Source organism: Thamnophis sirtalis, unplaced genomic scaffold (assembly GCF_051295495.1).
Source record: "Thamnophis sirtalis isolate CommonGarterSnake01/CBP01778 unplaced genomic scaffold, rThaSir2_p1.2 scaffold_4, whole genome shotgun sequence".
Lineage (NCBI taxonomy): Eukaryota > Metazoa > Chordata > Lepidosauria > Squamata > Natricidae > Thamnophis > Thamnophis sirtalis.
The window spans coordinates 138,563,836-138,578,040 of NW_028261384.1; the positions used below are offsets into that span (position 1 = coordinate 138,563,836).

At 44.2% G+C, this 14,205-nt stretch overlaps 1 protein-coding gene across 1 annotated transcript; it reads left to right on the forward strand.

The window, feature by feature from the left end:
* The first annotated feature begins 1,301 nt into the window (after positions 1 to 1,301).
* On the forward strand, positions 1,302 to 6,286 carry CMTM5 (CKLF like MARVEL transmembrane domain containing 5). Its single transcript, XM_087712111.1, has 4 exons — positions 1,302 to 1,449; positions 2,489 to 2,584; positions 4,945 to 5,023; positions 6,002 to 6,286. Exons 1-4 carry the CDS (start codon positions 1,348 to 1,350, stop codon positions 6,016 to 6,018), a joined length of 294 nt encoding a protein of 97 aa, XP_087568237.1. The 5' UTR covers positions 1,302 to 1,347; the 3' UTR covers positions 6,019 to 6,286.
* Positions 6,287 to 14,205: the final 7,919 nt, after the last annotated feature.

Here is a 14,205-nt window from a genome sequence, read left to right on the forward strand (position 1 = left end):
ACTGCTATTGCTAACTGCTATTGCTATTGCTTATTGTCTCCCTTCTTCCCTTTGCCCTCCCACAATTTGGCGGTTTTCTAACTCCGCTTCCATCGTTCCCTCCCTTGAGGACCAAGTGGAGGAGCTCCCGGATAGCTGGGAAATGGGTAGAACTCTTTTCTTCCAAAATTATAGCCCAGATTGGGTGTGGCCATGCACAGAAAAATGACTATGTTGGAAGGGAATATTGGGGGGGAAAAACCATCCAGAGATCAAGTGAATGGTTTTCCACAGCGCCGTACTACAATTCCCATCATGCAAAGTATTGATATCATGCTGGGGGCAGTTTGCAGCAGAAAGCAGCAATTTGTGGGCTTGGGAGGGCAAGGTAGAAAAATCTCTTGATTCAGGTGAAATATTTGCAAGTTATAAACCAATATTTCATTTGTTAGCAGATTTTTATTATTATTATTATTTTTTCCCTTCTACAACACCTTACCTTCTTCTCCTCCTCCTCCTCCTCCTCCTCCTCCTCCTCCTCCTCCTCCTTTTCTTCTTTTCTTTCTCCTCCTTTTCTCCTTCTCCTTCTGCTTCTCCTCCTCCCTCCTCCTCCTCCTCCCCTCCTCCTCCTCCTCCTCCTCCTCCTCCTCCAGATAGATAGATAGATAGATAGATAGATAGATAGATAGATAGATAGATAGATAGATAGATAGATAGATAGATAGCTGTGTGGGTATATGTATTTTCCTTCCATTTTTTTCCTTCTTTCCTTTCCCTTTCTTCCTTCTCCTTCAATTTTACTTTCTTCTTATCCTTCCCTCCTTCTTTACTCTCTTTCCATTTTCTTCCTTCCTCTCCTTTCTTGAACACCTTGAGCAATTTCAACCAAACTTACTACACAGGTGACTTACTCTCTGGAAACAAATACTATGGGGGAGTAAGACATCCCTAGAACCCCTCAGGGTGTGTGTTCTGTTAAGATACAGCCTGTTGTGCCTTAAATGGCTTCTACTGTACTGCTGTAAAATGGATTCTACTGTACAGCGGTGGAGTTACTATGGTAACGGTTTCACAGTACTCCACAAGAGGGCTCCCTCTGGTAAGGGGGAAAATTCAACATTAGAAATTACGTTTGGTCTGGACATTCCCCCCTCCCCCTATAAATAAATCCCCGGGCAACGCCGAGTAATTGGCTAGTAGTGCTATAAGTCTTGTGGTGTTTATAGCGGGTTCCCATTGAATCAAAAATCTGCAAATCCAGACTTGGGGAGAAACGCCTCACCATTCACACATGACGTTCTACCTCCTTTCTTTCAGGGTCTCTGTTTCCTGGTTTTCTTACTGCTCACGGCTTCCGTTTCGGCCTACATGGGCGCTGCCCTGCTGGAGATCTTGGTGACCCTGACTTTCCTGGGTTTGCGAGCCACGTACTACCACGAACGCCTGACCCGCGTCAACTGGCCCTGCCTGGTGGGTAAGCCTGTGGGTTAGGGTTAGCGAAGTCCCCACTGCGCCTCTTTCCCTGGCGAGTTGCATTGGGGTTAATTGAAGAGCATTGAAGGGCGGGATTCAGCCGGTTTAGCCCGGTTTGGACGAACCGGATGGTAATTTTAATCTCGTTCGCCGAACTGGTAGTTACAAGGACCGGCTGACCCCGCCCAACCTGCCCCTCCCTTCCCAGGAGTCTCCACGCGGCCCGTTCATCATGCCAGGCAAGTTCAAGGCCCGCGCGGAGGCTCCGAAAGGGCAAAAACGCCCCCCCCCCCCACTTGGTGCAGGAAGCCGACTAGGCCATGCCACATGGCCACGCCCACCCAGCAACTGGGCAAAGAACCGGTTGCTAAAATTTTTCAATTCCACCCCTGAGTGTGATCCCTAATTTCCTGCCTTTTTTTTTTTTTAGCATTTAAGGGGTTTCGGTGGTTCCACCACAAAACCGCGCTCAACTAAACCGAGCCCGACTAAACCGCGTCGCTGACGTCATCAACATGGTGACAACAACACAGAGACAGAAGCACGCTGTAAACCCTAAACCTAAAATTAACCCCTAAACCTAAACCTAACCCCCCTAAACCTAATCCTAAACCTAACCCTAAACCTAACCCTTAACCTAACCCTAAACCTAATCCCTAACCCTTAACCTAACCCTAACCCTAACCCTAGCCCTTAACCTAACCGTAAACCTAACCCTAACCCTTAACCTAACCCTAACCCTAAACCTAACCCTAACCCTTAACCTAACCTAACCCTAACCCTTAACCTAACCCTAAAGCTAACCCTAAAGCTAACCCTAAAGCTAACCCTTACCTTAAGTTGAATCGGCTTGCTTTCAAAGTGCTATTTAAAGCGCCCTTCTTTCTCCGCACTGGCTGTTGTCGCCCTGTTGATGACGTCAGTGACGCGGTTTAATCGGGCGCGGCTTAGTCGAGTGCGGTTTTGACGGGTCACGGTTTGGGGTGGTCTTGGGAATGGACTTTTGGACCTATTTGTTGGCTTTTTCCATCTGCAGGATTTACTTCGGTGCGTCAGTGCAGCCATCATCTTCATCGTGGTGGGCTTCGCCGTCATTGCCACCAACCACGAGGGATCGGCCGTGTCAGCCTTTGTGAGTGACCCCCGTTCCTCCCAATCGGCTCTTTACATCGGGAGTTGGATTCCCAGAATTCCCCAGCCAACCTCTGGGGAATTATGGGAGATCATATTGAAGATCTCTGATTGGCCCGCAGGGAGGGTGGGAAATGTCCATTTTGGGGCTGTACCTGTTGAACCAAAGTTTTTTTTTAAACAACCAAACCTTTTTTACACATGTCTTTTATTATTCAATTTTTAATTTAATGTTATTATATTTTAGTTTCGTTTGTTCGTTTAGTTTATTGGAGTTCATTTTATTTATGTTATCTTAGGTTTTAATTTTTTTAAAATGCACTTTAATTTTAGTTCTCATTACACGTTTCATTATTTTATTTCAGTTTAGTTGATGAGTTTGTTTTATTTCATTTATAGTATGTTTTTATTAGGTCGTTTCATTTTATTATGTTTAGTTTTATTTAGTTTATTAGCTTATTTGATGTGTGTTGTTTTCATTTTATTAGTTTATCTTATTTTATTATATTTTATTTCAATGCGTTTTATTAGTTGTTATGTTTTTATTTTATTATTTTATTATATTTTATTTTAATTTAGCTTAATTATGTGGTGTTTACTTTATTTTATATTATTATTTTATTTCAATGCATTTTATTAGTTGATGTTACATTTTTATTTTTATTATTTTATTATATTTTACTTTAATTTAGTTTAATTGTGTGGTGTTTACTTTATTTTATATTATTATTTTATTTCAATGCATTTTATTAGTTGATGTTACATTTTATTTTTATTATTTTATTATATTTTACTTTAATTTAGTTTAATTGTGTGGTGTTTACTTTATTTTATATTATTATTTTTATTTCAATGCATTTTATTACTTGGTGTTACATTTTTATTTTATTATTTTATTATATTTTACTTTAATTTAGTTTAATTGTGTGGTGTTTACTTTATTTTATATTATTATTTTATTTCAATGCATTTTATTAGTTGATGTTACATTTTTATTTTATTATTTTATTATATTTTACTTTAATTTAGTTTAATTATGTGGTGTTTACTTTATTTTATATTATTATTTTATTTCAATGCCATTTTATTAGTTGATGTTACATTTTTATTTTATTATTTTATTATATTTTATTTCAATTTAGTTTAATTATGTGATTTTTTACTTTATTTTATATTATTACTTTATTCAATGTATTTATTCGTTTAATTTTATGATGTAGTTTTCACTTTATATTATTATTTTATTTCAATTTATTTTATTAGTTTATTATATTTTATTTCAATTTTGCTTAATTATGTGGTCTTTATTTTATATGTTATATTGTTATTTTATTTCAGTTTATTTTGTTAGTTTAATTTATGTTATGTGGTTTTTACTTTATTTTATATTTTATTATTTTATTTTATTATTATTATTTTATTTCATTTCATTTTAATGTCATTTTATCATTTTATTTATTATTTTATTCTTCATTATTTTTACAAATAACTCAAGACAAGCCGATATCCAACACCCCTCATATTTTACCCACAACAACAGCCCTGTGAGGTAGGCTGGCCTGAGAAAGAGTATTTATATGTCACCCATCTCATTCTCAAGCAAATCTGGACAGCCTAAACATGAATAAGCACATTTATGAATATGTATCTCTCTATATAAAAGTGAAATGCCACTCACGCGACATCACGAAATCTCCAGAACCGTAAAGCCTACAAACCTGAAATTTGGCACGTATATTCCTCTTTGCTTTTAGGTGCTCGCTAAGAAAGGATTTTCCGAAATGACCATCAGATCATTAGTATTTCTTATATTATTATTAACACGCTCTGATGCTAAGGAGTTAGGCATTCTACTCCTCCCTCCCCACCTGAAAAGATCTCTGTTCCAACTGCCACTTTGGCGTGACTCAGCTGGCTGGGAATTTGGAGAGGACCAATGAGGGCCACCCTGAGGGAGAGAAGGGGATAGGAGAGAAGAGGTTTCTGTGGGGAAGCCTGAGGAGAGAAGGGTAGAGGAGACACCGACGTAACATTAATTTTCAAGCTGTAAGTGTCGGTTTATCAAGTCCGATCACATAGTTTCTTAGTAGAGCAGGGGGTATTCAGCTAGTTGATTATACATACACAGGACCTAAAGGAGTTGAGCTTGGGTCAAATGGCCGCCATCTTGGTTTTTTAACCCCTTCCATTCCAGGCTGCAAATCCCTTGTAATTTTTTTTTCCTGAGCCAAATCTGAGAAAATTCCCATGCAATGCAAATTAAGTGCCTGTGAAATGCTAATTTGGGCCGTAACTCAGAGGGAAAAAAATATGGTCCCCCCCCCCCCAAATCTCAGGCTTTACTTCTTTGTTTCATGGCAGGTTTTCAGTCTTATTCTCATTGGAATTTTCTGCTTGGACGCCTACAAAACCTACCAAGCGGAGACGGGATCGGAAGAAGGTGAGCAGATCAAATGAATTTGTCGCGTTTGTGCTTGTTTTGAGCAGGTGGGACAGAGCAGGCATGAAAAAAAAACACCAAAACTAGATTGAACGCCTGGAGGGGAGACCACCAAGCGATGTCCGGAGTGCGTTAGGGGTGAGGAAAGCCACAAGGGACATGAGAATATATATCCTTGTAATCCCTAAATTTGGAATGAAATCTGATGCCAGATTTTCTTGAAAGCTGGAAGAACCGTTTATGAAATCTGACGAAAGCTGGAACAATGATTTAATCCTGGCTTCAAATGGGGGAAAGAATGAGAGGGAACTGTTTGGAGACTATGCCGATGTCTTGATCGATATTTAGTAGGCTTAATTATCAATAAAAAATGATACATTCTGTCATCTCCACTGCCGTTACTCGATCTCTGCAACTTTTAAGTTGTGCGGACTTCAATTCCCAGAATTCCCCAGCTGTGAATTCACCCAGCTGTGCTGGCTGGGGGATTCTGGGAGTTGAAGTCCATCATTATCTTTTTAATGCCCCCCATAATCCCTTGCGGGGGTGGAGTCTAGGCCACTGAATGGAGATAGCAGAGTGTTGAATGGCCGGATGCCTGACTTGTCGCCAAGGCGGAGTTTTGTTCGGCAGATATATTCTCATTGTGCCCAGAGAGAGAAATATCTGCCTCTACCCAGGATGGAACTCACATTTTACTGATTGTGAGGCGAGAGCTCAGTCACCGCACCACTGGGAATGGAAGTCCATAAAATGGCTGAGGATGAGAAATACTGTTCTAACAAACTATCGAGGGACATATGCCAGAAAGGGGTGCGAAATAATCAAAGTTCTGGCCCCACCCCTACATCAGAAGCCACGCCCCTTGTTCACCTGCAGAGTTTGGATTTTGACTTTTTTGACCCTCCTGTGGTCGCTCCGAAGGCAAAACCCGCCAACTTCCTTTCCCACCGAGTTGCTTTTCCTCTTCTCTTTCAGACCCAGAGCGTCGGTGAATTTGCACGCTCGCGTGTCCCTGCCTCCTGCGGTGAAAAGCCCACCTCAGGACTCCAGCTTCTCTATCTATGTGTGTTTCCGGAGCTGACTCCCATCTTTCCCGGAGAATCCAGATCCGTGATTTTTAGGATTATTTCCAGATGTAACTTGCCGTAAAGATGAGATAAACATGGTTTCGGATGCGATACAATAGGCCTCGCGTTCCCAGCGACTGGAATACAACGTGACGGAAGAAGTGAAAAATAGATGTCTTTTACTACTAAACATTTCTATACTACTAAAACTCTCGCGTCTGGTGGTTTGTAAACTTCAATTGGGCGAAACGGCGCATGGTGGGGCAACAATTTTTGAATTGGGTGTGCTTCAAAGGGCTGACTTAGCAATAGCAGTTAGCAGTTAGACTTATATACCGCTTCATAGGCTTTCAGCCCTCTCTAAGCGGTTTACAGAGTCAGCATATCGCCCCACAGTCTGGGTCCTCATTTCACCCACCTCGGAAGGATGGAAGGCTGAGTCAACCTTGAGCCGGTGAGATTCGAACCGCTGAACTGCAGATAACAATCAGCTGAAGTGGCCTGCAGTACTGCACCCTAACCACTGTGCCACCTCGACTTAAAAAGATTGCCTCCAAAATCTGGACCCAGGACTCTCGTGGGGCTGAATTTTGGCAAAGCTGTGGCTGTTTCGGGGCCGCCGTGCTGCCATGCTTGTGGCAGTCCGCTATGGTCACATGATTTCCAACAGGCCTCCCAATTTCCCACCAAAACAGTCATTGGGGAAGCCTGCAGGAAAACGAGTCACTATAACTCCCTGTTCTGACCCCCTCCGCCGTCCAGTAACGAAAGCCGAGACAAGCGTAAAATGGAATGTCTTTTAATAACAAGACCAGACCCTCGGTGGCGGAAAGCCAGATAAACCAACAGATAAGCACTTTGGCAGCAAGTCCGGCAAACCTTGGCAGTGATGCAGGAGGGGGTGCACAAGTAACCACTGTTCCTCTGCCTCACTGCTGTCTAGCTCCAAAGGCAGCTGAGAACTGCTGGATGGCCTTGGCCCCATCTCTGCCTCTGACGCAGAGCCCTCGTCTGAGCCTTCTCCAGACTCCAGGACTGGCCCATGTTCCTCCCCGTGACCCATCAAAACCGCGCTCGACTAAGCCGCGCCTGATTAAACTGCGTCGCTGACGTCATCAACAGAGCGACAACAGCCAGCGCGGAGAAAGAAGGGCGCTTTAAATAGCGCTGTGAAAGCAAGCCGATTCACTTAAGGTAAGGGTTAGGTTTAGGGTTAGGTTTAGGGTTAGGTTAAGGGTTAGGGTTAGGTTTAGGGTTAGGTTTAGGGTTAGGTTTAGGGTTAGGTTAAGGGTTAGGGTTAGGTTTTAGGGTTAGGTTTAGGGTTAGGTTAAGGGTTAGGGTTAGCTTTAGGGTTAGGTTAAGGGTTAGGATTAGGTTAGCTTTAGGGTTAGGTTTAGGGTTAGGTTAAGGGTAAGGGTTAGGTTTAGGTTTAGGGTTAGCTTTAGGGTTAGGTTTAGGGTTAGGTTTAGGGTTAGGGTTAGGTTAAGGGTTAGGGTTAGCTTTAGAGTTAGGTTAAGGGTTAGGATTAGGTTAAGGGTTAGGTTTAGGGTTAGGTTTAGGGGGGTTAGGTTTAGGTTTAGGGGTTAATTTTAGGTTTAGGGTTTACAGCGTGCTTCTGTCTCCACGCTGTTGTCGCCCTGTTGATGACGTCAGCGACGCGGTTTAGTCAGGCGCGGTTTAGTCGAGCGCGGTTTTGTGGTGGAACCGTTCTCCTCAACCTCCTCAGTGTACCAACTCTGCTGTCAGTTCCGCTGGCGGGCCACAAACATTGATTTTTAGTGTCTACCTCAGTGTAGCAACTTTAAGCTAGCCGGACATCAACTCCCAGAATTCCACCAACCAGCCAAAATTCTGGGAATTAATACAATTGTTGGAAGGGACCTTGGAGATCTTCTAGTCCAACCCCCTGCCTAGGCAGGAAACCCTATACCGTTCCAGACAAATGGCTCTCCAACATCTTCTTAAGACTTCCAGTGTTGGAACATTCACAACTTCCGGAGGCAAATTCTGTTCCACTGATTCATTGTTCTAACTGTCAGGAAATTTCTCCTCAGTTCTAAGTTGCTTCTCCCCTTGATTAGTTTCCACCCATTGCTTCTTGTCCTGCCCTCAGGTGCTTTGGAGAATAGTTTGACTCCCTTTGAAGTCCACACATCTTAAAAGGGGCTAAGATGAGAAACATTGCTCTCTCTCCTCGTGTATGGGAACCAGGAGTATGCACCTTTCAAAACCGGGTGTGCAAGTAGGCCAAATTGAAGGTGCGAGGGACTCTTAACCCTTGTGCAAATCAGTGAAAACAGAAGTGCTGAGCAAATTCACCTGTGTGGTTGCATAATACCGTGTTTCCCCAAAAATAAGACAGGTCTTATTTTTGGGGAAACACGGTATTATACAACCACAGATGAACCACAGAAAAGAATAAGGCAGGGTCTTATTTTTTTGACCCCCCAAATAAGGCCTTATTTTTGGGGAGGTCTTATTATTTTTTGAGGTGCAGGAAGCGGCGAGCGTGGTCACCTCATGGCTGCTGCTGTGTTGCAATATTTTCGGGGAGGGCTTATTTTCAAGGGAGGGCTTATTTTAGCGCATGCGCTCAAAAGCCCAATTGGGAGGTCTTATTTACCTGAACCAGGAGGCACTCGCAACAGTCACTCACGCCCTCGTGACCTCAAGACTGGACTACTGCAATGCGCTCTACATGGGGCAGCCTTTGAAGAGTATTCGGAGACTTCAACTTGTCCAGAATGCAGCCGCGCGAGCGATTGTGGGTGCACCTCGGTACACCCACGTTACACCTATCCTCCGCGAGCTGCACTGGCTACCGATCGGTCTCCGGATACGCTTCAAAGTGCTAGTCGTAACTTATAAAGCCCTTCATGGTATTGGACCTGGGTACTTGAGAGACCGCCTGCTGCCAATTACCTCCCACAGACCCGTTAGATCACACAGGGTCGGCCTCTTCCGGGTTCCGTCCACCAGCCAATGCCACCTGGCTACCACCCGGGGGAGGGCCTTCTCTGTAGCAGCTTTGGAATGAACTCCCCGCGGAGATTCGGACCCTCACCTCTCTCCAGGCCTTCCGGAAAGCCATCAAAACCCTGGCTGTGCCGGCAGGCCTGGGGTCGATGAGTTCCCCTCCCCTCTCGACTTGTATGCCTGTGTGATTCTCGTGTATTTTAATTACGAGTATTGTGTTTATGTCCCCTTTCCCCCCCCCTGAGTTGTTCGCCGCCCTGAGTCCCTCCCGGAGAAGGGCGGCATACAAATAAACTAAATCAAATCAAATCAAATTTCCAGGGAAACCGTGTGTTTTGCATTCATGTTAAGAAATTCAAGCGCTGGAGATCGTTTGAGCAACAGAGCACGGGTGTGAATTTGTATGAGATTCAGATCGAAAGGCGCGTGACGCAGAGTGAATGGCCTCTGTGTGAAGCCGTGGGCGTGAGGCTCGTGCACAATATCCGCCTACAAAATGAGCATGAATTGACCGTGTGTGCTTGTGTTTGTGTGTGCGAAAAAGGGTTTTTTCCCCCAAAAACTTTTGCGAGCTGTGGAATCTCTTTAAAAAGAGTCCGAAGAAATTTCCACCGATGAAGAGACGAAATTGAATGGCGAAGTTTTGAATTTCTCGTTGGCTTTTTTCCAAGAAATCTCCTCAAATCTAAAAGAATCCAATTCACACAATTGCCCAAGTTGTGAAAAGCTAATCCAGAGAACTAGATTTGATGAGCTGCCCAGCGTGGGGCCGGGCAGAAAAAGTACAGATGGTCCTTGACTTAACAACCTCTTGTTTAGTGACAGTTCGAAGTTGCAACAACAGTGAAAGAAGTGACTTATTTCTCACACTTACATGTGCATGGTTGTTTAATGACCCCATAATCTCTTGCGGAGCGGAGTAGGGGCAACTGAATAGAGCTGAGTATTTACTGGCCGGATGCCGTCCCTGTTGCCACTGTGGAGTTCATAGCAGATATATTTTCATTGTGCTAAGAGAGAGAAATATCTGCCTTTTCTGATTCTGAGGCGAGAGCTCTACCTCTAGGCCACTGCACCGCTCACTACATGTCCATGGTCATGTGATCAAAAATTCAGATGCTTGGCAACCGTCTCACATTCATGAAGGTTGCAGTGTCCTGGGGTGTGTGTGTGTGTCACACGATCCCCTTTTGCGACCTTCTAACAAGCGAAGTCAAGGGAGAAACCAGATTCACTTAGTAAATGACTAACTTAACAGGTGCACTGATTCACTTAACAACGGTGGCCAGAAAGGTCACAAAAGGGGCAAAGCTCCTTTAACAACTGTCTTGCTTAGCAACGGCTGATCTCGGGCTCAATTGCGGTCGTTGAGCCGAGGACTAGCTGTAAAAAGGGAAACTATACATCTAGTCCTCGAGTTACGCCCTGAATTGAACCTGGCAATTACGGTCTCATAAAATTGTGAAAGTCGTAAAAATGGGTTACTCTTGCTAAGTGAGTTCGCCGCGTTTTATGACTATTCTCGCCCCCTTGGTTAAGGGAATCAGTGCAGTTGTTAAGTGAGTAACACGGCCGTTAAGTGAATCTGGCTTCCCCATTGACTTGGCTTGTCAGATTGCCAAAACGGAGGACGTGACCCTGGAACACGTCATAAATACGAGTCAGTTGCCGAACGTTTGAATTCAGATCACCTGACCATGGGGGTTAGTCGTAAGTGTGACAAATGGCCATACGTCAGGGCTTTTTAAGTGACGTCACTTTGAACGGTCACTGAGTGAACCGTTGTAAGTCGAGGACTCGCTGTGGTTTATTTATTTATTTTTTCACATTTTTTTTGAACTGCCCATCTGACTCGGAAAATAACTATGGCTGCTAAATCCACTGTGAATGTCTCATCTAAATTGATAATTATGACCAAATTAGATGGCAGCTTGTTTTCACTGTTAAATGATGGTGTGTCCTCTTCTGCTTGATCGGAAGGGAATAATTCCACTTTTGATGCTAATTTTATTCTGGTTCAATTCCTTCCCATTTATATAAGAACTAACCGCAATACTTCACATCGCCACCAGAGGGAGCCATCCCATAAGGAATAACCCCTAAGTGTGGCCTCTAATTTCGCCTGCAGATGCCAATTTGTAACACCAGGGGGCACCATTGACCCGTACAACTTTAGAATTAAGAGCTGGAAAACCAATTTTTAAGTAACTAATAAGATATTAGGAAAATATTCTCTCCTCTCCCTAATATTGTACCGGATAACGTAACTCAAAGGCACGCTTGTTTACAAAAGCCGCAATACACGCATGACCTATAGGGGTAGTCCTCAACTTATGACCACTTACGACCACAAATTTTGTGCCCCAAATTTCTGGATTGGTAAAGTGAGTTTTGCCCCATTTTCGACGTTTCTTGCCAAATTTGTTCAGTGAGTCACTGCTGTTGTTAAATTACTGACAAATTGTCAACAACACTGCAGTTATTAAATTAGTAACTAATTAGCAAATTAGTTGTTAAGTGAATCCGGGCCTCCCCGTTGATTTTGCTCATCGGGAAGTCGTAAAAGAGGTTCACCTTTATGACGGGGGACACCAAGACCACCATAAATGTGAGCCAGCCATCAAGCATTTGAATGTAAAGCAGGGGAATGCTGCAACGGTCATAAGTGTGAAAAATGGTCGTAAGTCACTTTTTCCAGACCGTTGTAACTTTGCAATAGCAATAGCAATAGCAGTTAGACTTATATACCGCTTCATAGGGCTTTCAGCCCTCTCTAAGCGGTTTACAGAGTCAGCATATTGCCCCCAACAACAATCCGGGTCCTCATTTTACCCACCTCGGAAGGATGGAAGGCTGAGTCAACCTTGAGCCGGTGAGATTTGAACAGCTGAACTGCAGAACTGCAGTCAGCTGAAGTAGCCTGCAGTGCTGCATTTAACACTGCACCACCTCGGCTCTTTGAACGGTCTCTAAGCGAAGTGTCGTAAGTCGAGGACCACCTGTAGGAGTTTTGGAAATTGTTTTTCCCGTGAACATGATCCGGAAATGATTTTATTTCAACAGGGTGTGGGGAAATGATTCGATGGCGCTCGTTGTCTCCACGATGTAGAAAAGATGTGGAGACTCTAGAAAGAGTGCAGAGAAGAGCAACCAAGAGGATTAGGGGACTGGAGGCTAAAACATATGAAGAACGGTTGCAGGATCTGGGTATGTCTAGTTTAATGAAAAGAAGGACTAGGGGAGTCATGATAGAAGTCTTCCAATATCTCAGGGGTTGCCACAAAGAAGAGGGAGTCAAACTATTCTCCAAGGCACCTGAGGGTAGAACAAGAAGCAATGGGTGGAAACTAATCAAGGAGAGAAGCAACTTAGAACTGAGGAGGAATTTCCTGACAGTGAGGACAATTCATCAGTGGAACAGAAGTTGCCTCCAGAAGTTGTGAATGTTCCAACACTGGAAGTCTTAAAGAAGATGTTGGAGAGCCATTTGTCTGGAACGGTATAGGGTTTCCTGCCTAGGCAGGGGGTTGGACTAGAAGACCTCCAAGGTCCCTTCCAACTCGGCTATTGTATTGCATTGAAGAAGTGGGTAGGGCAGAACTAGTGAAGGTAAGGGAATACGAAATGATAGTTAATTATATCTGGGCTGATGGAAATACCATCCCAAGGAAACATAAACTGAGTTTTGAAATATATACCAACAATAATAGAAAGAGAAAGGGAGGGAGGAGGGAGAAAGAAAGGAAGAGGGGGGGGAAGAAGAAAGAGGTAAGGAGAGGGGGATGGAGGGGGAGAAAGAAGGAGAGAGATGGCAGGAAGGGGAAGAGGAAGAGGAGGAGTAGGAGAAAAGGGAAGAAGGAAGAGGAAGGAGAGGAGGAAGGAAGGAGAGAAAAGAAGGAGAGAGGGTAGGAAGGGGAAGAGGAAGAGCAGGAGTAGGAGAAAGGGAAGGGAGAAGAAAGAGGAAGGAGAGGAGAAGGAAGGGAGAGAAAGAGAAGGAGAGAGGGTAGGAAGGGGAAGAGGAAGAATAGGAATAAAGAGAAGGGAAGGGAAGAAGGAAGAGAAGGAGAGGCGGAAGGAAGGGAGAGAAAAGAGAAGGGAGAGGGTAGGAAGGGGAAGAGGAAGAGTAGGAGTAGGGAGAAAGGGAAGGGAAGAAGGAAGGGAAGGAGAGGAGGAAGGAAGGGAGAGGAAGAGAAGGAGAGAGGGAGGAAGGGGAAGAGGAAGAGTAGGAGTAGGAGAAAGGGAAGGGAAGAAGGAAGAGGAAGGAGAGGAGGAAGGAAGGGAGAGGAAGAGAAGGAGAGAGGGTAGGAAGGGGAAGAGGAAGAGTAGGAGTAGGAGAAAGGGAAGGGAAGAAGGAAGGGGAAGGGAAGAGGGTGGAAGGGAGAGGAAGAGAAGGAGAGAGGGTAGGAAGGGAAGAGTAGGAGTAGGAGAAAGGTAAGGGAAGAAGGAAGGAGAAGGAGAGGAGGAAGGAAGGGAGAGAAGAGAAGGAGAGAGGGTAGGAAGGGGAAGAGGAAGAGTAGGAGTAAGAGAAAGGGAAGGGAAGAAGGAAGAGGAAGGAGAGGAGGAAGGAAGGGAGAGAAAGAGAAGGAGAGAGGGTAGGAAGGGGAAGAGGAAGAGTAGGAGTAGGAGGAAAGGGAAGGGAAGAAGGAAGGGGAAGGAGAAGAAGGGTGGAAGGGAGAGAAGAGAAGGAGAGAGGGTAGGGAGGAGGAAGAGTAGGAGTAGGAGAAAGGGAAGGAAGAAGGAAGAGGAAGGAGGAGGAAGGAAGGAGAGGAAGAGAAGGAGAGAGGGTAGGAAGGGGAAGAGGAAGAGAAGAACAGAAGGGAAGAAGGAAGGGGAAGGAGAGGAGGAAGGAAGGGAGAGAAAGAGAAGGAGAGAGGGTAGGAAGGGAAGAGGAAGAGCAGGAGTAGGAGAAAGATAAAGGAAGAAGGAAGGGGAAGGAGAGGAGGAAGGAAGTAGAGAAGCGAGGGAGGGAGAAAAGAAAGAGAAAATAAGGTGGTGTTACAACAGACGGAAGGGATGGTAAATAAAGCAACCCAAATTGTACATTATCCCATTAAACGAAATAATCAATGTATAAGAACGATAAATGTAAAGAAGAATACCAATCAGGTGAAGATATACGTAAAATGATATGTAAGA

What these genes read in the sequence shown, in the direction of transcription:
- CMTM5 (XM_087712111.1), top strand. Translation starts at nt 1,348, where the DNA reads ATGGGCGCTGCCCTGCTGGAGATCTTGGTGACCCTGACTTTCCTGGGT. An exon ending in GCGTCAACTGGCCCTGCCTG is followed by an intron (nt 1,450 to 2,488) that starts GTGGGTAAGCCT and finishes TTCCATCTGCAG; the next exon opens with GATTTACTTCGGTGCGTCAG. An exon ending in GATCGGCCGTGTCAGCCTTT is followed by an intron (nt 2,585 to 4,944) that starts GTGAGTGACCCC and finishes GTTTCATGGCAG; the next exon opens with GTTTTCAGTCTTATTCTCAT.